Source organism: Anas platyrhynchos, chromosome 2 (assembly GCF_047663525.1).
Source record: "Anas platyrhynchos isolate ZD024472 breed Pekin duck chromosome 2, IASCAAS_PekinDuck_T2T, whole genome shotgun sequence".
Lineage (NCBI taxonomy): Eukaryota > Metazoa > Chordata > Aves > Anseriformes > Anatidae > Anas > Anas platyrhynchos.
In genome coordinates, this window is record NC_092588.1 from 60,713,780 (window position 1) to 60,740,413 (window position 26,634).

The window sequence follows — 26,634 nt, forward strand, 5'->3', positions numbered from 1 at the left end:
TGGCTCTCACAAGAAGAAATTTATTAACCATATTAAAATGTGCCAAGAAAGTCATTACTAAAAATAATTTCAATATGTTCAGTACCAGGAACAGACTAACCATGTGTTGTTCAACAGAGAAAAAATAAATAAATATATTAATTTATATCAACATCTCACTTCAGTTTCATCTATGCCAATTAAAAAAATGCAATTGCATTTGTTACTGAAAAACTGAAAGATACAAAACTTGCAGGAACACTATTTACTCATTCGCATCAATTCTTAAACATGAAAAAAATAATTTTTTTCTTTGTTAATTGGAGGAAATTAACACCCCAATTACATCAGTAGTTTGTTCCATACCAGTTATTAACCTTCTCAGTGCTTACGTAAATCACCAGACTGACTATGAAATACTCTTTGGTTTCTTCCAGCCATACCAACTCAACACAGACTTTGCCCTCTGCATCTGCATAGTCTGTGGTATAGACACAACCCATGTAGTCGTAAAGGCTGGACGCCTTGGAAGACAGTTCCATGCAGACTGGGGCACTGAAACACCAGAAGGGCTTTCGAGTTTCATCCAAAAGGGTAACATCCATCACATAACAGTCCTAAAACACAAACAGAGGAGATTATTTTCCTATGCCATGGCACAGTAAGCAGTTCTGTTCCTGACTTTAGGGAGAAACACTAAAGGTTCAATACACAGCAAATTTTGGTATGAAGGCTGAAAATTCAAAATATAATTGACAGTGTTCTACTGACTACTGCAAAGCAACAGGTACTTAGAGGTTTCTTACAGAAATCAAAAGTGCATCCTACAGGCATTAAAAACTGCCTTGCCAAATAGAAAGTTGCACTGCCAGCCTAAATCAGACATTTTTTCTTGCAGATTTTTTAAGCCTTTAAAATCTGTGGTTCAAAATAATTAGTTACCTTCCCATTCAAATAATAATAGTTCTTTCAATATGAGAAACTTGAGTTTAAACCAAGGTACTAAACTCCTGTGAATGCAGCAATGTTTACAAAAAAACATTCAAAGAGACAAGCCCTAAAGCAGCCAAAAAAAATGCAATTACTCTTATACACCAGCTATAAATGAAAGGACACTCTCTGAATGGCTGCAAGCATCAGCTCCCAAAAAGGTATTATTATTACATTATCTTCTCCTCCAAATAATTCTTCCTGTTTAAAAAAAACCTTGCAAATAAACATTTTCAACACTATACAACTACATTGCTTTCTAAGGCTAAAATCAGGATGGCAATTCTTGGCCACTTACAAAGTGAAGTTTTCACATATATGCCTTAAAAGCATACAGGCTGTATATCACTGCTAATAGCAGTTATTACCTATTCTCACCTGTTCTGAATCAATAGTCAATCAGACAATCTTAATTATATTATATATATATATATATATATATATATATACACACATGTATATGCATTACTTCCAGAAGTATAATTTGTTCCAAAATTAAACAACGCAACATCACCCATTCTATGCCAAGAAATAAATTTGGAATGCTTTACTTTGGAGTATTATATAGCTGTGTTTCTGTAGCTTTAACGGTTAGTTCACTACTACTGAAGTTTAATCAAACAATACCAAGCAGATGGCAAAACCTTAAGAAGTGACGTGACCTATAAAATTTTCCTAAGCTTGTTATTATAGACTATGCTGCAAATATACAGTTCAAACCAAATCTGATGATCATTTAATAATTTATATGACCTATAAATATACTTGAAACAAAGTAGTCTTAAGTGAATTCTATGGAAAAATTTGTACTGTAAAGGATCCATCGCCCTACTGAGATGGTGTTGCCTGTGTTCCAGTCACTGCCATTGTGGAAAAAGTCCTTGTTCCTAACTGTGTAAAATTGCGTGGGTCTCTTACACAGTGGGTCCATGTTTACAATAGTTACTGAGTTCAAGAGGCTCAGAAGATACAGTGTCTTCTGGAGATATCCTTTAGAGATGGGACTCGGTAGGTCAGGTTGATGGTTAGACCTCATTATCTTGAAGGTCTTTTCCACTTAGATGGTTCTGTAATTCTATGATTCTAACAGCTACTATTTTTTGGTCTGATATCTTGCATTTCAAAGGCCAATTGTGAAAAGTAAAGCAGGGTGGCCCTAAGCATTTGGTGGATCTTTTTTTCCTCCATACATTCCAAAGTATCGGTACTTCAATTTTCATAAAATACCCAGAAGTGCCAGACAAAGTGTTTTTTTCCTGGAAGTACCAGAGAAAATTCAAATAAATTCAAAATAGTGTCATATTCTGCTCCTGCCACTGATTTTATTTGGCCTTCATGTGTATTAAGAGTTATAGAGATTTATGTCAAAAGCTAAATTGAATTCTACCCACAGCTGTGTTGACATGTGCAAGCACTCACCATAAAACAAGGGGTTTAACAAAGATTGATATGATTTATTTTTTTTCCTAAAAGCAAATATTCAGTAGAACTTATGCTGCAAACACGTAGGACAGAACTAAACTAGACTACAGGCTTAGCTCTCTGTTTCCTCTGACAGTTAATTTCCCAGACTGTTATATGATACTTACGATTATTTTTGTGGAAGAAAAAAAAAATCCTGACAAGCAGCTGTAAATCACTTGATTTCCTGATATCTTCCCAGCACAGCAACAAGAGTTCCTACCTCTCATCACACACTTTTCAGGCAAATGAAGCACACTGTATGCCAAGATCCCACTAACTTTACATAGGCATTACATGGGCACACAAATTACACAAAACATAGGCATTAAAGAAAGATGGCAAACAATTACTTTTAAAAGCATTTTCTTGTTGGCTTGAATTTCTTCTACTTGCCAACATACAACAGTCTTAACATACACAGAGAAAGGATTTGCTGTTCTTTGAAAACAAACACCTACCTCAAAACCGCCTGGTACAAACTGAGAGGGGAAAAATGCAAGTGAATTAGCTTGTCAACAAGGAATGTGAAGAAAAAAATGCTATGAGTAATTAGAGAGGGAAAACTGAATGGAAACTAATTCAAGCTCAACAGCAGTTGATGCTCCCAACAGATACACGTAGGTTATTAAGTTTTAATGATAAATTTTATACTTTTTGTTGCACAGGACAGCTGGTTGACACTGTAAACTACAAAACAAGTACGTTAATGCCTATGAGCAAAATATTATCAGACAGTATTTCACTTCGCCCTAATGCAGGAGTAGAAGGAGGATAATTTTCTTAATTGTTTTACCCTTTTCAAGTAATGCCAAAATCAACTGTTGAACAAAATCTTATTATTTTTTTCAGTAGTGCTTAAATTACTTGTATTAGTATTTTTGGTACTTCTGAAATATCCATGCAGCTGAAGTACATTCAAAAATATGTGCCTTCACTGTTGCAAGATCTACAGAACTACTCTTAATCTTCTTAGAAATCATTCTTTAGGAATGTTATAAAGGAGAACAAGTAAGAAGTCCTCTATAACACAAACATTTAACCCAGGCAACCCCATGTATGAGGCAATAGCTAGGTTCAGTCTCCACCTATGCCCACTGCCATTTTAATATTCTTCAACGGTTTCTAACTTCCATCTCACACACACACTAGAACAGAACTGCACAGTATTTCCCTTGGGGGTCAAGGTGTATTGCCTGCAAGGAAAAAAGAAAAGGCACGTCTGCAGTACATTTTTTGTCCAGTGCTTCCAAGCAATGCTGGTCAAACAACATTTTCGGCAAGTCGAAAGCACTGCAGTCATCATCCTACATGCACAACGGGTCTATCATGCAACAAATCCTCCAGAACAGAAAGAATTGAACTATTTTTCTCAACATTCACATGATTTTTACAATACTTAAATTCCTTTTTATTTTTTTTTTCTAGGAGACATACCTTCCACAAATAAAAATATTTTAAAAAGTAGCATATTCAGGATGCTTAAACATCATTCTGTTTTGAGATGAACATTTCGAGAAACAAAAAGTATTTCTGACTGACCTTTACATTGCCTTTAAAGGCATCTGTTTCCCAGCATAAGCCAACTGTCCCAATAAGAGGCACGTGCTTCGTATTATCCTTTAAGCTTACAACTGTGAGCCTTAAATATCCATTTTCAATGTCACCTGAAAATATTAATAATATATAACGTTATACATCTGCAAATCAAGCCCAGTCAAATACACTATTTATATTCTCTCTCTTCTTCTCTCCTTACTTGCCACCTGCTCACCTGTAAGGAATTCTGACATACACCAACAGCTAGCTATCCAGCACATTACGGAGAACTTAAGTCACAATCTGGGGCTTTGATTTTGTGATCCTCAGTAGAAACAGCAGCTAAAATAATTCTGATTTCCGTATAAAAATCTGAAGGCCACCAAAGGCCTTACACAAGGATCCAAGGACTACATTCCGTATTTAATACTTCAGCCACATGCCACAAGTGCCTCCATTGCTGCCTACCCCCAAAAAGTCAAACTCAACGTATAAAACATGAAATAAATGCTGAAATACCTTCCTCCTACCTCTCCCTCTCCACCCCCCCCCCCGCTTTATTTTTTATTTTTTCTGCTCTGTCTGGTTCTTCAAATAACCCTACAAAACAGGAAACAAGGACAACAATCAGCTCTTCCTGGAAAGCATACTGGGTCATTTAAACTGACAAGCACTAAACCCTGATTTGAATCAAGTTTTTAAATTATGATTTATTTTTAAAGCTTCCTTTCTCTTCTTTCACAGAATTATTAAAATCACTTTATTATTATTAAACATAACTATTTCTTTGCTATGTCCTCCTCTCCTCCCAGAGAGAGACTGCCTTTTTAGCTTTTTTTTCCTTTTTTCTCCTGCTATTGGAAGAAAATTAAACAGGCAATCCAAAGGTCTGCTTATAGTTTGGGTTATATCAAAACAAGCAAGATCTCTGATCACAAAAAATGCACCCCATTATGACAGAATAAAGTTTCTTAACAGGACTTCCCTTCAACAATCTTATTTGAACAAGAGATACTAACTCTCTTCAAATAAAGAAGGAAGGCACTAGAGACCCGAAAGGGGAAAAAATATGGGAGGTAGGGGGGTCAGGGAACAGAACCAAAAACTAGAAAGTAGCTAATAAAAAAAGAGAGAAGTTGTTTGCCCATGGTTCTCCATCAATAAAGCCCAGTAGGAGCAAGAGGCTGAAGACAGAAGCAACATCAAGAAGGCAAAAAGCCTTTGCCTGGTGGCTGCTGTAAGCAGACTGCTAGAGGCAAAGTGACAGAAGAAGACTGAGCCCATAGTTTACCACAAAAGCCAGAAATGTCTCTGAATTGGCACTGTGGGACCAAGCAACACCCATGAGATGCCTGACCACAGATCAATGCTGGAAAGATATCAGTCAAGTAGGGAGTCCAAAGAACAATGTGTGGAGAAAGCTGCTCAACACATGAGAGGATGCAGAAGCAGCGGATCGCTCAGTACAGACACCGTCTAGAACAGGAGTGTGAATGCAGTTGAACCATCTTGACTATGACCAGAATGTATTTGGTATGGTTGAAGGAAAACCACGGAATCGTTGAGGTTAGAAGGGACCTCTGGAAGTCATCTTGTACAACCCCCCTGCACCGTTGAAAAGAGCCTGGCCACATCCTCTTTGCACCCCTTCGGGTGCTTATGAAGATCGATAGCATCTCCCTGGAGCCTTTTCTCCCACTGTCTGAACAGTCCCATCTCTCTCAGCCTTTCCCCATACTGAAGATGCTCCAGTCCCATCATTATCTGTGTCAGACACTCTCTAGTAGCTCCATGGCTCTCTTGTACTGAGGAGCCCAGAACTGGCCACAGCACTCCAGGTGCGGCCTCACCAGCAGAAGGGGAGGAAAGAACAAGCAGAATTCACTTCCAGGATCCAGCTCAATGGGCAAAAAAGAGGTGTTAAGTATGGGTGATGCCTACCCATATGGTTCAGTTCCAAACTTCAGTAAATCAAATCCAATGACAAGATTTCATTCAAAATGAATATTCAAGCTTTACAAAGAGAACGTTAAGAGCCTGAACTTGAAGATGAGCTTTTACACAAGAGATTTTAAATGACATCAGGCAACAAGCATTTTTTTCCAAAGAGCTATGCAGCTTTCTGCAATTCAGATTTGAATGGCTGCAGCTATTCTTCTCACTTACTCAAAACAAATGAAAGTTTTAATGGAATAAGGAAAGATTGAAAAAAAAAAGAAAAAAAAACACTAATAAATTAATGTAGTCCAGCACAACAGTGTTATTGCACAATATTAGTAACACGAACTACTGCACTGCTAGATGGGCCACCTGGCTAAGATGCACGTTGGAAATTGCCTGTTGCAAATACTTCTCAACTCCAAGCCAGAACAGAAAGAAGCAATGCAGAACAGCAGTCAAACAGCTAGTCACACATGGGTTAGTTAACCCAATCTTTATAACTGTTTATTACTTTATATATAAATATAAAAGCTAGTCCTGGTATGCATAAGAAAGAAAACATACTACTAGAAGCTAGCAAGAATCAAAGTGCTAATTACTTGCATGTCCCCTTCCTCATCCCAGTCAGATAAGAAAGAAAATGAAATTAAAAGACAAATCAAGCTCTATTAAACACGGATGAGGCAAATCAGACAGGTTTCCCTTCAATCTTATCTGTAATTTGTTTCATTGGTACCCTTATAATATTTACAGTTTTGAGTTTATGTAAGACAGGTAGAGCACTAAATTGGCCCTTCAGTCAACACAGCTTAAAGGGAACAGGTACTTCCAAATAAAGGGAATACCAATATAGAGAACATACAACAAGTAGTCGAACCTCAGGGAAAGAAATAATAACCCAAGAGTTCACAGGCACTTATTTTTGCTAAAAGCATGCGAGTTTGATTTGCTAACCAAGCCTTGTTGTGAGTTATGATTTGACTGTTATTTTCACAGGTCAGGCTGTGCTTAATGCTAATTCTGGTGGTAACAACAAGCCTTACCATGCTGAAATGGTCATTTAAATTTGCAAATTAATCTTCAAGGTCGAGCAAAAACATTCCAAACACAGGATTTTGCAAACTAATCTTACAAGTGCTTTGTACACAAAGATTACCCCCTTACATTTGTTTTGCAAGCACAGCAGAAGTGACATCGAACAGGAATAACACTGAGAAGCCAAAGCTTAAAGTACCATATTGCTACAAAGCTATACTTAAACAGATGAAGAACTAGGTAAATACATTGCAAGGATGCTTATTAAAAACCTATTCCTGATTTCTGGATGAGTTATATGAAAAGCTTGTCACAGCTTCCTGAAAACAAGAAAAGTTTTCTAATACATTCAATTTGAAAGCTTTTAGCATATTCACCCTACAGTATCTGTCAACAAGACCATATTAGCAATTCAGTTTAAATGGAAGGAAGCATAAAATAAAATGCTAACAAACAGCCAAAACAGGGTGCCAAAACAGCCAGCTACTGCAGTGCAAGTATTAAGAACAAAAAAAGATCTGAAGTCATACACAGTCCATCCACTTGGTTCAATGAAGTGTGATATAACTTTTTTAATTTAATGCTCGGAATCTTGCAGAAAGAATTGAAAACAGAGCAGGAAGAATGAACACAGCAGTAATGGGCACTAATGAAAAGCAGACAAAACTAAAACTGAACTTGAACAAATAAATCAGTAGCTCTCTGGAATAACAAATGGGCTTTCCCTGGTAACCTAGAAGTGTCTGTAGCTTTAGAATGTAAACAAATAAATAAGTAAAACCTCAGTATAATAACTCACAGTTGATCTGTGTCTTAGACTGTGAAAACTGCCATTGGCACGTCATATTCATAATTTAAAATAACTGTGGATTGGGTAGAGAATTTTAAGAAACAGCAAGACTTCTCACTATGTGAGAAACCTCCACGTTCCAGAGTCATCCGACAGAATGAGACAAGGAGTGTCATTAGATGGAGCCTAAAAGCAAAGTGCAAACCATCAAATACAAGAAGATGGTTATTAATGTACAAGTATACGGAGGAAAAAAGACAACAGATGAGCTTGTTGCCTGCAGAACCATGGCTTCAGCTGGCTGATGTCCTCTGAGAGCAGAATGCAATGCCTGCTTCACAGAGTTATAGGACACAAAATCAAAACAGCCCAGAAAAAAATACTGATCATAAAACAGATTTTCTAACTATCAAAGTGAGATGGCATCACAACCTCAGGTCCTGGACATTTGCTACAAAAACTTGCCTAAAGATCTGCTTAATCTTTAACAGAAGTAACTCCTAAGTGGGGAAAATAAAATAAACTGACACCAACAAAGCAGGTGTCTCACATCTTGTTCTCTTGTGCAGCTGTACTGCTAGGAGCCTAAAATTTTCATTTTTATAGAACAAAATGTAGCATTCACCTCAAAAAAAAAAAAAAAAAAAACGAAAAGAAAAGAAAAAAAAAACAACAACAAAGAAAGAAACAAACAAAAATCCACCCACACCCCCTGGCCAGTTTACAGAAGAAATTATTCTCTTTCTGAGGGCATAAAGAGGACTCCTGTAATAACAACGTCTCAGGAGAGATTTCTGTTGCTTCATGGCTTGAAATTCACTGAAGTTTTATCCTTATAAGTGTTCCCGTATTTCAAGCTTGGAGCTTCAGGGAATCTGAAAACATGCATGTTTCAAATCCAAAGGACTACAATGCTGCATACCAGCCTACGGTCCCAATGACAGTTCTATTTGTTACAGCGCTGCGACGCAGTCAAGCCTGGTAGCAGTGCCCTCTACTGTCTTCTTTAAAAGCAGTATTTTCTGAAAACGGAAGGCTTATTTGTACTATGTTATTAGAAGAACGGTGGGAAGCAATAATTAATTTACAATGTTTCATTTTTTAAGATCTAAGAGTCGTGAAAAATATTTATGCTTGAGTAAGTAATTATTTTCTGTATTCTGTATCAGTACTTTCACTATCTGGGATATAGGACCAGATTTGATGGGACCTACTATTTAAAAAAAAAATCACTGAAAAACTGAATCTTATGCAATAAACAAGCAAGATTTATGTTTTCTACAGTTTCATCATTTACGTAGTCGTCATTGGGGCACTCAGTTGTTCAGCAGGCATATTATATCATTAAAGCTCAGCTTTAACAAGCTACAGTATTTACGTATGAGCACACATAAAGACTTTGCATTAATTGCCACCAAGAAAAATGCATCCCTAGCCAGCTTTGCAGAATTTGTTGGCATAGCTGTATCTGCATAAGCTACAGGATGAAGAAATAAGCAGAAAGCTCTCTGTCATCACATGAAGCTCTGCTGCGAATGTAAGACGCCAGCAGAAGAGATCTTTGCTGATAAAGCTTATTCAGGATTGTAACAGCTACCCCAGGAGGACTTTTATTCTTAGAGCAATAGTTGTACCCTGGGACTCTGCTGATCGTAAGACAGCTGTAGAGTAGCTGCAGGCAGGGCTGTGTTAAAGTCAAGTCAAAGAAAGATCATCCATATTTTTGGCAAAACCCTAGTGAATTATTAAGTTGGGTTGTGCATGAACAATAGGGATGGGTAACAGTATCTTATTAAAACAAAGAAGAACTGAAAATTGTCAGAAAGGGCAGCCTTAAATTTGAACTAAATAAAAGCCTTAAATCTTAAAGTCCACACAATCTCCTACAAACATATTGAAATATTCAACCCGTCAATGTACCTAAAGTATACTTGAGAAAAATTCTACAAAAACATGGCCAAGGAATGTATAAAGACAAACTCACTTTCCCTTACAGTAAATAAGTAGGTACGAACACCTGCCTGCATGAAAAGCTGTGCCGCTGCATTATTACCTCAACACTGAACCGAACTAAAATACCCTTACAATTCACAGATGTTATAGCTCAGGCCTGACATTATATTAATGCAATACTGGACAGACTTCATACAGAGCAAGCTTACAACACCTCACCACACGCCATGCAGATATAAAGAAATAATGAAACAACAACAACAACAAAACATAGCTTACTCTAAAAATCCATTTCAATTTCTTCCCTTAGAAGAGAGAAACTGGATCTGAGAGGGGAAGCATAGCAGCAGGGATCATTTTAAAAACAGGCATTACTGTTCTGTCAGCTCTACCTTTTCTGCAAAAGAGGCTCTTGAATGTTCCACACAGGTAAGTACAGCTTCCACTGTGCATATCAAGATGTAGGTCGTAATCATGCAGTCCATATTCTGGGTCAATATCATCCAGTATAGGTTTGTTAGATGGAAGGGCATATTGACTTTAAGTAAAAAAACAAAAACAAAAACAAAAACAAAAAAACATGGAATTAAGAAACAGGGAATGACTTAAAAGAAAGAGATACAGTACATAATCCGCACTGAGAGGTTATAGGAGGGGGGAAAAAACATAACAAAATACAAATTTTCATCTTTGCTAATGCTTTTGAAAGTCAAACATTTCTAGTTCACCATACTTTTTTAATAGTTTACTAATAAGCTCCACAGTCTAGCCAAAGGCAGTAAATATGACAGTCAAATTTAAAAGGCAGATCTGTAAAACTCTAAAATATGGACTTGTTTAAACAAATTAAAAAAAATGCATCATCTTATCTACAAATCTAAAAGCCAACTAGCTATAGGCTTCTCTAGAACATCAGTTATTCAATAAGCTTGCCTGTACCTAGCCTAATAAACTACTGCACATAAATGATCAGAAGAGCCCAAAGCCCAGAGGCAACTGAGCAACAAAACTCATCCTTTTTGTTACTGAGACTGCATTAAGTCTTACCTTCTGTGTGAAAAGAGTCATACTAAGTTATAGGAGGAACATAAAACTACCACTAGCACATACAACTGAGCAGAAAGTTGAGTGGGTAGGATGAGAGGTAAATAAAACCCCCAAATCATTCTCTATAGCTAAAAAAAAAAACTTCCCATATTTTTAAACCATTTATTGTGTGTAAACACACACTATACACTGGAAAACAGATAGCATAACAATGCCTAATAGCATAACAATGGCAACATTTTAGTATAAAAATACTTCTACACCTTTGTATGTAGTTACCGTAACTTGTTAATATTGAACAAGAATGGTCAATTACTGCCTAAATACAAACCTCTTATCAGCAACCAATTCTCATTTTAAAACCCAAAGTTTTACTCAAAAGGTTATCTTTATTACCCACAGAGGAGGAAAAAAAACAACTTACACAGTAGCAGAACCCAAAGTGCTTCTCTCAAGAAGTTGATGATAATGAAGACTTGCCATAACAAAAGCAATTTCATTTTTTCCCTGAAAAGTTAATTAAAGTAGATGTATTTTCATCCAGAAATACTCTTTTTCACAAGGTCTTCCTGAGCATTAAAATTCATAGATAAATGCTGCTTATTACTCTGCTAGTTATTGTAATAATGGCAGGATGATTTAACACGTGGGCAAATACTCCTATAACTGCAACTCTTTTCATGGTAGTATATAATGTAGGTAAAAAATCACCGCATTTCTGTATTCTGGGGAACAGCAGGGAAATGCCAAGGCAAAAGTTATCAGCAACAATCAATGAGTCTTACTTCTCCAGCTTCCACTTATCACCTCAAATGGGATAAATAAGAATAATCAAACAGACCTTACTCCCAGCTGCTAAATACCTGCGCAGAAACGTAAGGAATTATTTGCAAAGAGGGCTAACAGTGAGAAATACAGAGTTATTTAATAGAAATACTGAATTTCAAAGTAAAACCCTAGATGTCTTCACCAGATTATGTACTCCTGGGAAAAGGGTAAGACGTGCCTTCCATTGGTCTACATGGCTTAAAGAAAACTTCAAAGCTCATTGTGAGAAATAAACAGAGCCAAAGGTATCTATTTACTTCAAGATCACAGAATGCTGATTTCAGCCCTTATTTTTTTAAAGAAAAATGCATTTATAAGTCCTACATTTGCGAACATGTAGACCAATGGTAAAAGTGTTCACTGCTGCCAGACTCCTGAAAAGCAGGTAACTATTGTTTCCATCTCTCTGGGTTACCCCGACTCCATATATTATTTTTAGCTACTCCCATACTTTTGTAATGCAATATTAATGCAATAAAATATATGAAATAGGTTTATCACTCACAGAGTCTCTCAGCCTTTCTCCATCCAAATAACAGAAAGCCCACATAACCTGTCTGTGGTTGTCAAACCTGCCAGCATCAACCATTTCTGTTACACTGCTAAGCTCTGTGTAAAAACCAAGATGTCTGGCATTTATGATTATTACACCCATCTACAGTTAAGTGCCTAATGTTACTCTGCCCACATGGAGAGTAAGAGCAGCTGTTCAGAAAATTAAGCAGGAAAAATATACTAGAGCGAGATACTCGGTGGTTAACAATTTAGTGGAACTTTTGTCTGAACCATTTCCAGGTGCTGAAAGAGTTCTTTTTCCAAGCACAGGAAGAGGTAACACACTAATAAAACGACAGGGACAGCAACACAGGGACACCAGTCTACTAAATAATATCTGAATATCCAAAGGAAATGGTTGTTCAGTTATTGGAGCCCTTCAGAGATTGAGACAGTCAACAATAGGCTTGCACAGGTCAAGCAGTTCCAAGATTCCTAGGAAATGGACACCTTTAAGTAAGGGTGAAGCATATATTCCTTCTGTGGTTTTAAACAATCCCTCTGGTAACTGTGTACATTTGAGGTAGCAAGAGTTTCCAGTTGAAAATAAGAACAGTTTCGAGAAACTTTCACAGGCTCCCTGAGACAAGTTCCTGGCCAGTGGCAAATAACATCATTAAACCGACCTCATTGCCACGGCTGGGGCAGCAAGAAAGGGCTGCCACCCCTGAATTCCACCCAGGAGCAGAAAGTTTGAGACAGTATCCAGCGCACAGATGCAGATTCCTTCAGAGCTGAATTCTGCTCTAGATGAACACTGCTCTCTAAAGATGCTCATCTCACCATACAGCTCACAGACTGACCCCTGAACACAGACACTTCAGTTAGGCACTTACTACCAAGAACTGAGTATGTGCCCCCCAAGGGCACTATTTACAGCATTCCTTCTGCTGGCAGAGGATACGATTACCTGGTGGTGTAGACTGAAGGAAGCAACTAGCTTCCACTGTGCTTTGTGGGAATTTATCACTTTGAGTAAAAGAGACAAGACAAGGAGTGAGAATGGGGTAAGAAGCACCACCCTCCTCACACTGTTCTATTTAGAACATCTTTGGGATATCAAGCTTTGACATGTGAAGGCTACAAAATAAATACAACTGAACACATAAATAAAATCATTACAGTATCTAATATGCTGATACATAAATGTTTTTTCACTTAGAGGATTTTTTGTTTGGAAAGTACAGATATGCCTGTGACATCTCTTTAAAATACAATAAATCATCAATTTGCTGGCCCTACCTGTATTTTCCTGCTTTTAATTTAGACAAGATCTTTTAAATCCAAAGAGAAAAGGAAGATGAAATGGGGGAGGGAGGGACAACAACAACAAAAAAAAATCAAGTCACAATAAAGTACAGGAATAAAAATGTTACTCTACCTTCCAAAGTCCTACTAAGAGTCCGGGATCCAGACTGAAGAGCTGGACAAGCTTATCGGCCCCAAGTGTTACATTACTTTCAGTCAGGTTAAAAAAATCATATTCAGCAATTAGGGAGCGTCGACGGGGTCTTTGAAAAGAACATACAGCATATAGCAACAAGTTCATGGCTCTTTCTTTATGTAAAAGTTGAGTTACATTTCATTTTTAATTCTGAAGTTCTGACTAACAGCACTTGAGGAAAACTATTTTCAAAGTACTCAGCATACACTGCAGTAAACTTTACTTCTAAACAAGAAGTAAACAGATCCGACTGGCAGGATCTCAGCAGCTAAGAGGAAGAGAAATAATGCCACCACAGGATTGCTTAATACACTACTTTAAAAAGATATATAAAAAAAGAAAGGATAAACAAATATGCTTGCCCGTTTTTTCAATATATCCACAGAAATCTTTATCGTTTGGTTATAATAGTATGCTGGTACCAGATGGAGTCATGAAATATTTCAAAGTATGAAGCTAGCTACTTGGAAGGCAAATTTAAGTCCCCCCACAGAAGCAAAATTCCAAGGAAAGATCAAACTGCCTATCTAATAAATCTTGAGCTTCTAACAGAGGAAATTTTCCTTTGAGAAAATTAATTATAGATTTTTCATTACAATTAAAGCAATTTTGCTCCTTAACAGCATTTTATTGAAGTTCATACTTTTGCAGGCATTCTTATTGGCTAATGAGGCATAACAAGAAAGAAAGCAGTCTGTGTCACCTACTCAGAATGGGGAAAAAACTCTTTTTACAACTCTTCACAGACTTAAGCTCCTAATGGATTCAAAAACGTTCCTAGATTTCCCACTAGTTTCACTGCATACTGCCAGGAAGATAGAAACAGACAGCAACTTCCTTACGTTGGCTGGAACTGTAGGATTTGCAGCAGGGAAGGGACACTAACCCCTTCTATCTTTAAGTCAATCAGGCTGCTGGCAAATACTTTCCCAAAATCTTTGCATGAGTTCCTTTAACATTCTGAGTACCATTCTAATAATATTTGGGAAATCATCATCTTCGTGCATACGCACAATCTCTAACAACCCATGATTCTGGAAATACACCAATTGACTGAAAGGCTTCTTTTACTACTTTCTGCATATGAATCATCATCATTGGTAGAAACAAGTACATTCTTCAGATAATTTGACTGGTAGTCTTCTACCTTTCTCACCTTTTTTAGGCAAGTACTTTCCTTCTTCCTGAGGAACCCTGGCTTTGCGTTTTTCTTTTCTTTCTTTCTTTCCATTTTTTTTTTTTGGAGGTGATCAACAAAACTCTTTTCACAGATCTACTGCTAGGAATATGTTTTTTTTATTATTATTATTATTTTGGTTTGTTGCCTGATTGGTTTGGTTGCTTTTCTTCTGAGATCTACTGTGTAAGAAGTGTGTAGCTGATACTGCATATACTAAAACCCCACATAAGACACAGACCTGGAAAATTCCTTTCCAGCAACCAGATAGATACTTCAGATACACATTTTAAATGTAGGCATCTTTTCTCATGAAATAACACCAGAAGAGTCTCATACACACTTAAGTTATAAAAATAACAGCCAAATCCTTCCTTTTCTATGCTGAGCATTTCCAACAACTATCCTGCATTGTGTGTCTCTGCTTCAGATTTAGCTTCCCAAGGCAAGACCTGTTTACTAGTTTGTATGGCAGTAGCTCGTATTGGCAGTAGCTGCATTAACCCATGAATTAACGTCACAGAGTACTGGATTATATCTATTCCTTGCTAAAAAGCTGTACCTGTGGACAAGCAGGACACAGGCTTTGGAAGATCTATCAGAGAGGCTTTCTCACAAAGAATTAACTTGTTAAGTCAAAACAAGTTTAGATAGCTCCTACAGACACTTTATCAAGCAATAATAAAAAAAAATCTTATGTAAAAACTCACCCATTCTTGCTAGGAGCTTTGCTTTGGTCAAGAAGCAATGGAGTCACTCCAAGTAGTTTTAGGCTCAACAGGGTGTCTAAGCATGGCCAACTTGCGCTATACCAAAATATAGTAACAGATGTGTCCTTAAAAAACAGGTCTGCCTGCTCCATTACATGTTCCTTTCCATTTCTGTCCTTTAGAACAATCATCCAGCTCAAACCAGAGGCTCTGATATTCAGGAATAGAGAGGGAATGGAGGTGTTTAGAAAAAAATATTAATATTGTAAAAGATTCTCAAAATGACTATGCTTAAACTATGCTTCTAACAAGGTTTTAAAATTTCTATTAACTGTTATTTATTTAGGTCATTAGTCAGCTGTAGTTCTATCTTCACCTCATGATATGCAATTTATAGCTCTATTTCCCAGTCCCCCCAGCTTTCCAAATGTATTAATGTTGTGTACATTGTTCTTGAGTAAACGTCTTCGGTGACAAGCCATTGCTTACTTTATAGCTTTTTTGATTCTACTTGGAAGACCTGTATACAGATCTACAGGTTTAACAAGTTGCATTACTCTAGCTGTGACAGCAGCCATTTGTTTCAAGATGTATTCTTTCTTCCAGTATCCAGGCTTTCTATCCTGTATAGGAGCACAGCTCAAGGGACCAGTTTCTGTCTGCACAGACTTCACTTTCCAAATTGTCCGTTTTGGTGGAAAACAACCAGAATAGATTTTCAGCCAGATTCCACTGATAAAACATAATACAAAGGAAAATAACATAAATGTCAAGAGTTACTTAATTATAAGGACAAACCATCAAGTCACTTCAGCAATACATCTTATACGCAGCTCACAGATACCACTAAGCACAATGTTGTCAGAAAAATATAAAGTCCTAGTTTATCAGCAAACTGGGCTTAATCTAAATCTGAATTTATAGAGGACCAGAATGTGTAGCCTCCTAGGTACTAGTCAAGAAAATGCAAAGGCACAGCTTGTGCAGTTTTGCCTATGGTGATCTTCAAATAGCTCATATCAGGTCAGCTCCCCTGGTGCAAACCTGAAAGCTCAGGAAACAAAGATGCTAGATGTCAGCATGTCTCATGAGCTTACGAGGCTATCTCAGAGGACACAGACTCTGATCACATTTCTTCTTCTGAAGTATACATACCAAGTGAGATCCACTTGTGACTTTCTGTTCTACCAAAGAAAGAAAAAAAAAAAAAAAAAAAAAAAAAAAGGAGGGGGGTAAGTTACCCAATTAATTCTTACAATATGTCAGCAAGGTTGGTAAATATCACAATTATATACAAAGAAAATGTTTGGCTAGTGCTGTAGAAAGTAGGATCATTTTCTCTTGCGAACTTCCCACTCTTTTGTGCTTCTCAATAGCATACCAGATCACGTGTTTTTAAAAAAATTTTCCCTAAATTTATGCTGCTACTTCCTTCATAGGCTCTCCCTTAGACTCACTGATTTAAAAAAAAAAAAAAAAAAAAGGTACAGATTTGAAAGAAAGCTATCAACAGGAAAAAAAGCAAAGGTAAGTCTTGCCTGTCTTCCTGAAAATGTAAAGTGCAGGATGAAGCTCAGAGACAACACAGACATACTGTGACTTGAATGAAAACTGATTAAGCTTAAGCAGTTGCTTTCAAAAATTCCATCCCAAAATAACGATGCATCCTCATCATAGAAAATTAGCTTGCGAAACCAGTGTTTTAATAGCTCTTGCTCAACAAAAGCAATCTGGACCCCTCACGTCTCTCACACAGACCCAGACAAAAGAGGGTGGAGAAGGACAGTTAGAATCACTGATGTTCGACAGAGGTATCATTGTCATGCCAACCCCTTCCGCACTCTTTTGAAGAGTTCTGGATACAAAGATCAAAGAAACATCCAACAGGAACGACGGATTCATCTCTTTACTGTTAGGAAAAAAGTGGGGTCACATTTCTCTCCTAACCCACAATGATCTCTAGGACAGCACAGAGGTATTGAGTACAAGACATTAAAAGAATCCAAACAATAATGTGCATTTAACGGTTTCCAATTAGATTTCTATTTCTGAAGTCACACAGTCAACAAAACCACGCTAAAGGAAACCAACAGCAAAAGAAATCAAATTCTCAAGAGAAATTCTCTGCAATTTATCAGCAAGATTACCTTTACCAGTCCTCACTTATCCCCAGGCAAACTTACGTTAATGTGCTTTGTAATGCATTTCTTCTCCCTCCTTACAGCATTAACGCATTCAAGGACTAAATGCATCCATCCCACTACCTCCTGTCCAGGAACACCATTCCAATTTCATCAGCTACTGAGAATAAGCCCCCACATGCCCATAACCAGACTTTGTTACTGATGCAGAAGTACTCAAAGTACCCAAAGACAAAGCACAGCATCAGGTATCACAGATGCACCATGCTGAAAGACTGACAGTCCTGTTGCATCAAGAGCTATTGAACCTGCTTGACAGTAAGTACCTCCAGGACAGCAGAACTATCCTCAGAAAGACACTCTGTCTACAAACAAGGCCAGATTTGTCACAGATATGTGCAGAGACTTCAATTAAAACTTCTGTTAATGATAATTCACCAAAAGATTCAGGGTCTCAGGAAGGTCCATAGAAATCCAACAGGAAGAAGTGACCTGATCTTACAGAACCAGTCAGTCTCCTAGATAAAGGAAAGCATCTTCTTCTCGAATCACATTTTTGCCTACACAATAGTCTCTGTTGAGATTAAAAAATGGAAATGGTCATTGTTGAGGTGGAAACAGTTCCCCTTGATTGCTACAATGATTTTACCTTACTACCCCAAAGTTGAAAGAGCATATTAAGATATATCATTTTCATCAACTATCCCATTTTTACCTACATGCATGTTCTGACAGCTTAAAAAAAATCTGGATTATAAACGTTCCTTGAAATTCATCAGTCCTAAAGGTGACAAATTAACAGCTTAAAAAAAATCTGGATTATAAACGTTCCTTGAAATTCATCAGTCCTAAAGGTGACAAATTAACTAACTCACTGTTCCGATTTTAGCAAATAAGTGAGATACAGTTGCAGCGACTTACTATTTAGGAAGAGATTTTCTCATTTAAACAACACTAATGCAGCAGAATACTGGGAAAAAAAGAAAAAAAAAACAATACCCAGGAATGCTAGTTACTTCACACAAACCAAGCTGTCTTGATCGTTTCACAAACCAATGGTGATACTGTCTCTTTTTGAGCTCTGCATAAACAATCACTTACAAGATGGTTGTCAATATTTACTTTTGCCCTTTTTGTTTTCATTTAGAAGTCACCAAAATCTGACAGAGATAAAACAGATAAAACCCATTAATCAATCACTTGACTATATCAAATCCTCTGGAAAGAGAAAAAAAAATGATAAAGAGCTGAAGAAGTTGGACTTCAGAAGTTAGGAAAGCTGTAATTCTACAAAGCTACTGGCTACACACCTCTAAGGGCTGCCTGAATCAATGACCCAGCACAGGTGCACATGAATACAAACAGAAATATATGCAAATTTTATAACAACATAAATGCTAATAGCAACATTTCAAAGCACTGTATTTAGTTTTCGCCTCATAACTCCCATTAAAGTTAATAGGGCTTGCACAGCTAGAATTCTATGCATCACATTGTACTGTGAGCTACGCAGTACATTTTCAGCAGAGTAATTGCCAGTAGGTACATGCACCAGTGCTCTGGCATCAGCAGAACTAAATTAGAAAGACTCGTAGCTCAGGTAAACTCAGCTGCTGTGCAAGAAAGACTAACGCGCTTCCCTTACTTGTCATTGGCCAGATGATAGAAACGCTTGTTCACACAAGAGACACACAGCAGGGATACAGCATCCAGATAGGAAAATATCTTCATCAGCATTTCTGATGGCATGCTGGAAAACAAGAAATTCTGTTAGACTTACCTGCAAATTCCAGAAATGACAATGGCAAAGAATTTTAACCCCAAAACTGAGCAAAAAGAAAAAGAGATTAAAACTACCAGTTTGAGTCCCCAGATCAAACCTCAACCTCAAGAGTTAATTCACAACGTTTGGGTTCTAATTTGTCTCTCTGATCTAAAACGTGCTTGAAACAATTCATCACAACCTATTCAAGTGGCACAGGACATTATGTGAAAAGTTATGGGTCTGCATTTTCATTAAACTTCAACCCAGCCTGACATGAAACTACCTCATTCAACTCCAGCCTCTCGCTGCTTGTACCATGATTTCACCACGCAGTCCGTCAGCATTTCCCAGAACTGCGGATACTCACTCACCCCCTGACTGTGCTGTCAGCTCTCACGATGCATCAGCACTGAAATGTCCCAGTCAAACAGTGGGATCGTGCTATACCTCATCAAAATCTTCAAGCCACATGTGCTCAGAGGTCTCACACAGCTCTAATTTATGTCAACAGAAAGATGTGAACTTCAAACTAAGAGTTGTGTGACACCTTAAAAACATTAATGCTTCTGTGTGTCTCCCAGGCTGCCTGATGAACTGCAGGTGCCAGCCGCAAAATCCCACTTGTGATGTTTCTTTGCAGGCTAAGTAGAATTGCAACAGAGCCTTCAGAGAAGACACCATAATTTTTTGTATTAACTGACAAACCCTTTGAGTAGTACCCGGTAACAGCACAGAATTTAAAAAAGAATAAAAGTATTTTATACTCTAACTTTTTAGAGCATGGTAATACAATAAAATCAAAATCACCACTGAAAATACAAACTGCTGTGAAAGTCAACGCCTAAGCCATGCCTCTTTTTTCCAACAGTATCATTTAGAACACTTGCTGATTTATAATACTTTATTCCAGAACTATATAGTTTTCAAGCATAGAATGATAATAATGTCAATACTCCAGGGTTTGTATTAAAACTCAGTAATTCAGCTGCACTATCAGAGAGGCAAGCATGCCAAAACTCGCATAGTTATTTACGTGAAAGGATTCAAACAGCATAAGCCGAAAGCAGTTACTGCATTTATGCCACAGAAAATTTAGCAATGATCCCTTTAAAAGCTACAAATTGGTTAAAATAATATGCTTGATCTCAAATTCTCAGCAGTAGTTTTCACACCCACATTATTTTTCCTTTGAAGGAAACTTTTTTCTCATCTTTCACACAAACCTAACAACATAAGGGATGGCACAGGCTATACAATGGGAAACAGAAAAATGACTAACACAGAAAGCTACAAATGTGTGAAACAAAGGAATTAATCTTCCCTACAAAATACTCTTAGGTGCTTTTTGTAGAAATGTAAAAGATGTTCAAAAAGAAAACAACTCACAACTATTTTAAAAAGTGCCCTTTCAATGTCAAACTGAGAGAGAAACATTCCCTCTGCAGCATGTTTGCAGCAGCCACTTCCCTCTCCCTTATCTCACTCCACCATTCTAAGACTACCTATAAAAACCAAGAATCATCAAGAGAAACATCAGGAGTTTAATTCCAAACTGGCTTTTCTTTACATAATACAATAAGAATTTTTATTTTTAAGGATCATCACATCCCATGACTTGCTGAAGGCTTCGTATGTCTTGGGTCCTGAGGTCAACTCAGGATCCCAAAGTAGGTCAGGAAAGCAAATCTCCTTTTCAACTCAGAACATCTGACAAGAAAACGTCCAATGCATTAACTTAATAACTGTACACAGTGAAAAAATTGCTTGTACTCTGCAAGGGCTCTTACAGTCTTATATTGAAGACATACTCACCTTTCGATGCACATATTAGGTTTTGGTTTTATGGGAGATCTCCAATATAGACTTTTAGTTTTAGTATTTACAGTTTCAGAATATTCCCCAGGCCTGGCAGCAAAGCTCCTCGATGAACTTCTAGAAAGCAAAAACTGTTAGGAGTCACATTATAAAATGAAGAAATATGCATAACGAGCGTATCTAGACACCACATCTCAGCTGAGACAGGATTGAGGGCACACATCACGTGATAACTCATTATCGGTTCACAAATTTGAACAATTATCACCTAAAATATCAGGCAAAATACCTAAAATACCTGACAGCAGGAAGATGTCAGACTTAAACTCACAGGTCTCTCTCCTGTGACATATCTCTGGCAGCAGTCCGAAGGGAGTGATGCTGCACCACCAGGTCAGTTGGAATCCGGTAAAGATCTAGCACATGGCTGCACCGTGGCGGGCACCACGGTCAAGCTCCAGATAGACCCCCGCCATCAATCAGACTGCCTGTATTAATCTTCTGTTTTGCAACGTTACGCCAGAGGCATTTTTGAGCCATCCAATTTTGGTAAGCTATTAGAAGATACCAAACAGAGCAATACCTGGAAAGACTCTCAAAAACGGCTGAAGAATTCCGTTGACTGTACAACAGACCCTCATTTGAAACGAGGCTCTACCGCTCACTTCAGCCCTTCCCCTGCCAAAATACTAGCAGCTCGACGGGTAACTGCTAGTTCTACAGCAAAATATTTGGTTATCAAAGCTTTTCTTGCTCATTTACACAACAATTTGGATACAAAATACTCTCTCTAAATAAAAAGTAACCTTGCATACTTCTAACACAAAGTCTTAGAATCCAACGGGCTGCACTTTTTTTCCATTTTTCTGATAGAAGGAACTATATTATTTCTCAAACGATATAAAGAACTTCAAAGTCGTAATCACAAACCCCATCTTCAAACCACACGCATATACTCAGATGGAGTTCCCATCTTCATCAAATCCCTACACTTCATACCCACTGATACTCTGTGATTCCACACAGCAGCCACAACTCCCCACGTACTCTTAGTGCTCCACGGTTTGTAACACCAGCTGGCCTCCTAACATCTGGTCAACCCTGCCATGGCTATCAGCAACCAATTAATGTCGGAGAAAAAAATAATAATTTTGAAGCAAATGGGCACCCCATATATTTAATGCATACTGTTCTTGATTTAGAATCTGTTTATGCTCAATGAAAAAAAAAAATCTGAAAGAAAAATAAAAAAGAACAACTGTATCCTATGTTGTTGACTGTGACATATAAAAAAATCCCTGAAGTTATCCTGGGAGCTGTTATAAACGCAACTCAAAGACATACACATTTCAGTTTGGATGCCAAAATGTAATAGACTAACAAAATTAACAGCAACAAAAAAAGTAACCATATGTCAAATACACCCTGAAGGTCAAGGAAATGTTTTACTGATGGGTATTATTAACAAGCACATTTAGAAAATGAGATGAAGAACCAACTTGAATGAGTCCATAACAAACGGCATTTTTCAGAAACCATTAAAGGGATTTAGAAAAAAGTCCTGTTCAGCAACAGCAGAACTACCTCTATACCAACAAAGATGCTCTAGCTTGGAGGCACAACAACCTCAATTGCTATTTCATTACCTTTCAATTTGTAGGACTCAGTTTTGTACCAGTATTTTGACTTTCATACCCTGAGGTACTCGCAACGTGAACACGTTTTTGTGGTTGCTGCTGTTGTTGTTTTGGGTTAGGGTTTTTTGCGTGCTGGTCAGGGAACAAAACTATTTCAAAGAATGTCTAGGAAGCTGTAATTAATGACAGACCCTGTCTACTTCTCCAAATGTAGTGGTGTACCTGTGGATAAACACAAATGACAGCAATGTTTTGACATTACTTTATTCCTCAGCTATCGATTTCAAGGTCTTTTTAAAAGGTGGGTATAACCTATTTTGGTTACAGGTTAAAAAAAAAGCGGGGAGGAATGAAACAGCTGTTAAAATGATTATAGAAAAGGGTTGGTTGAAAAATTTCCTTTCTCGATTTTGCTTCTGAACTCGGTGCTTTGGATTTTCGGAAGCTGAGCATGCACTGGAAGGACTGAGGAATCACATCTTCCCCAGAGAAGCCATCCTATATATTACAAAGGCCTGCCTGCCTTGGACACGTAGACATTTGGCATTAAGATAATATGGCCCTTTTCTTGTCAGACTAGTGCAAATTACGCTACTCCTTTCAGCTCAAGCACCTAGCCCAGGTTTAAGCCGCACTCCTCGGGATAGCAAGCCCAGAAAGCTGCATGTTAAACCTTGGTTGTCTGCTACACCGGGAAGGGCTGTGCTGCACATCTCGGGCTGCATGTACTCACTGAGCCACCCCAAAAACCCCCTTCATGGCCGGGCAGGGCACAGCACCCAGGCCACGAGGGGCGAGCTCAGAGCTGGAAACATGAGCCACGAGACTGGCGATGGGGAGCCATGGCAGCAAAGGGAGCACACCCTTTTGCCGGGCAGGCACACCACTAATTACCTGAGCCCTGCGGCGGCGGCAAGAGGGGCAAACACCCTCGGCGGCCCGAGCCCGGCGGCACCAAGAGGAGCCGCCGCCGCCATGCCGCGACCCCGCTGCTGCTGCGCCCTGCCGGGGGCGGCCGCCATGCCCGGCTCAGCCAGCTGAGGGCGGCCGCAGGGGCGGCGCTGGGCATGGCGGTCGCTGTAGTTGCTTTCCCCGGAGCCTCGTCCAGCAGCGGGCGCAGGAGGCAGCTCGCTCAAACTACGGCTCCCAGGGCTCGCCACCACCGCCGCCTCCTCCCCTCGCACCCCGCTGGAAGATTTCCGCAGCGGCAATGGCGGGGCGCGGCTGGCAGGGCACCGGGGGCTGCTGAAGGGCTGCTGCCTCCCTCAGCCGCCTCCGAGGGGTCCCCGCCCGCCGCTGGGAGAAGGTTTTTTCCCCTCGGCTCCTCCGCCAAGCCTCGGGCAGGGGGGAGCGGCGTGAAGCCGCTCGGGGTGCCTGGGCATGCTGCTCCCCGCCGCCCTGCTGCGAGGCGGCGGGCAGCTGCGGGGCTCCCTGGGGAGATGGCCGCCGGCGCCTTGCCTGAGATGGCGGCGGCAGCAGCAGCCCACCCGCAGCCCCTCAGCGCCGCTCCGGGGTGCCCAGGCGGGTGTGTGGACGCAGGCTGGGGGGCTGGGGGCTGAAAGGTCTGGGCATGACAGCAAGCACGTGTCGGTGCGAAGGGAGCAAAAGGATGAGGCTCTGCTGTCGGCGGCTCGGAAAGGTAAGGGCTGTGGGCAGAGGTGAGGGGGTGCCCCTGTGGTTGTACAGCCCCCATACACGCCCACAGCTCGGAAACTGAAAAAAAAAAAAAAAAAACAAAACAACACAACTTTTAGGAAACCAACAGGCTCGTTTTCCATGGTGTTGGTTGCAAACTCTTCAGTGTAGGCACTGCTGAGGCAGAAGTGAAATCCTTTGACATCTTCCAAACAGCTTGATTGTGTAAGTCAAATCCACACGAGGAGTAAGTCCTAGTAATTCCCCTTTTTAAAAGGAAAACCTTTCACACACGACCTGTTTTGATGCTGTTAAGCTAAGTCTACTTCCAGCACTTTTCCAAAGTGCTGTATCTGCTGCTGGTTGCTTTACAGAGGGCCTGGCAGTTTGGCTCTTCTCATTCATGTCAGTGAAAGGTGGCTCCTGCGCTGTCTCAGAAATTCCAGATTGAGAAAGTTTCTGAAGAGCATCTTCAGCTGATGAGAACACTTCAGGAAAAAAATGCTTTTTAATGTTTCCTCAGTAATTTGCACTTTGCTGCAAGGCGTACTTTACCACTTAAACAAATGAGTAGTTTCTTCCTCCTTCTCAAAGAGTACTTTGTGTGAATCTCATGTGACTTTTTTCACGGTATATACTGACCCTTTTACTAGTGCGTTAGATCAAATTACATAATAAACTGCAGTTGACAGTCTCAGTAAATACATATTTTGGTCTAATATGCCTCCTTTTTGTTATTCCTTTGATTGCAAGAAAGCAGAAAATAGTAATACTTAGTACAGAAATATAAATCTGCCTTTGATAACATCAAGACATTCCGTGATCTCTTAGTGATGAGGCATTGTGGAAGCTGTGGTTGGGATTTTTTCTTCTGACAAAATGTTATTTGAGTGGTTTGAACTAATAGAAGAGCGTGTATATAATAAAGGTATGCAAGTTTTACTTCCCATGGATCTAAATCTCACATTGTTTTATGTTTTGTTTCAGTGAAAGAAGCTGGAAGAGACTTCACCTATTTTATTGTGGTGCTTGTTGGAATTGGTGTTACAGGTTATTTTTTAAATTACTATTCTTTATCAGAAGATTCTTTTTATTATTTCCAGATTAATTCTCATTCTATTTGTTTTTGTTTCTATTGCAGGTGGTTTGTTCTATGTGATTTTTAAAGAGTTATTCTCTTCTTCTAGTCCAAGTAAGATCTATGGAGATGCTTTGGAGAAATGCAGATCTCACCCAGAGGTTGGTTTTTGAACGTTAGTCATAAGTTTATGTTTCTCATTAATTATGGCCTCTCTCTTTAAGTCAAAAGTTTGCATCTCACAAGCAAATCTACAGGAATATCCACAGAGATGTTCAAACACCAGCAAGATCTGCCTATGCTTCTAGCTGAACAGAGCTGGGTCAGCTCTAAGTCTGAACCTATACTAGGTGAAGTTAATGCAAGCTCTGAGTCTGAATGAATTAACATGCTAAAAGACAAGAGAGCCCTACACTGTGCCACTTCAAAGCACATGTATCTGTAGGCACTTGCAGAGTTCTGCAGATCAGAGAGGCAACTGGTCCCACTTTATGGATCTGTGTTGCTGACTTTCCTCAACACAGTTACTCTGCTGCAACTTCTGTAGGGTTCTGTCATGTGAAATACTGCATAAATATCAAGAAATTCAAACTCTTCATTAGAAACAAGGTTAACGTTACTGTGGCTAATAGGAAAGGAGAAAGGTGACAGTCATGGGATCAGTCACATAAGATAGCTAAATATAAACAAAAGTCAGTCCAAAACTAGACTACAAAAGTCAGTGCTTAAAACAAGAAAGGTGGGGAATAGCTTTGAAAAATTATCACAGGTTCTGCTGAGATGCCTGAAGCGACAAGTTCGTACTAGGAAAGAAATTAAGATTGCTTTAGAACAAGTTTGTAGAATTAAAACTCCTCTCTAGTAGTCACACCATGAAAGCACCCTTCCTTTCTAAGCAACTTTAAAATAATTTTAAAACTAGTTTAATTTGGTCTGTCTTTAAAGATCTAAAGAAAAAAATCCTTGAATTTCTTAAGCAGTGTTTCTTAGATAGGTGAAGGGCAGTTATTTGCATTTTAAGATTAAACTTCAAAACAGTCAGATGCTGTCTTGGAAAAGACATGAGCAAATATGTTTTTTTCCTCTTTTTACACAAAATGTCAGTAAAGTATAA

At 38.8% G+C, this 26,634-nt stretch overlaps 2 protein-coding genes across 8 annotated transcripts in view; one reads left to right on the forward strand and one right to left on the reverse strand.

Annotated features, from left to right (window-relative positions):
• Positions 1–23,937, reverse strand: FBXO15 (F-box protein 15). Of its 7 annotated transcripts, XM_072034818.1 has the most exons (11): positions 23,702–23,828; positions 22,817–23,029; positions 21,168–21,287; positions 19,236–19,340; positions 15,939–16,181; positions 15,450–15,659; positions 13,500–13,629; positions 11,160–11,242; positions 10,081–10,226; positions 3,973–4,097; positions 1–596 (listed from the first exon to the last, which is right to left on the reverse strand). In XM_072034818.1, exons 3-11 carry the CDS (start codon positions 21,179–21,181, stop codon positions 327–329), a joined length of 1,326 nt encoding a protein of 441 aa, XP_071890919.1. In that variant the 5' UTR covers positions 21,182–21,287; positions 22,817–23,029; positions 23,702–23,828; the 3' UTR covers positions 1–326. The 7 variants fall into 7 exon arrangements, with proteins under 7 accessions (XP_071890919.1, XP_038030861.2, XP_038030864.1 ...); XM_038174933.2 differs by lacking the exon at positions 22,817–23,029 and having other exon boundaries at positions 23,702–23,937; XM_038174936.2 differs by lacking the exon at positions 22,817–23,029 and having other exon boundaries at positions 21,168–21,301; positions 23,702–23,834.
• The window catches only part of TIMM21 (translocase of inner mitochondrial membrane 21), a 5,844-nt gene continuing 3,115 nt past the window's right edge, over positions 23,906–26,634 (forward strand). Inside the window, exons 1-3 of the mRNA XM_027451902.3 lie at positions 23,906–24,446; positions 25,430–25,492; positions 25,584–25,681. Coding sequence (XP_027307703.2) covers positions 24,188–24,446; positions 25,430–25,492; positions 25,584–25,681 — 420 coding nt within the window. The 5' untranslated portion in view covers positions 23,906–24,187. The remainder of the gene's footprint in view (positions 24,447–25,429; positions 25,493–25,583; positions 25,682–26,634) is intronic.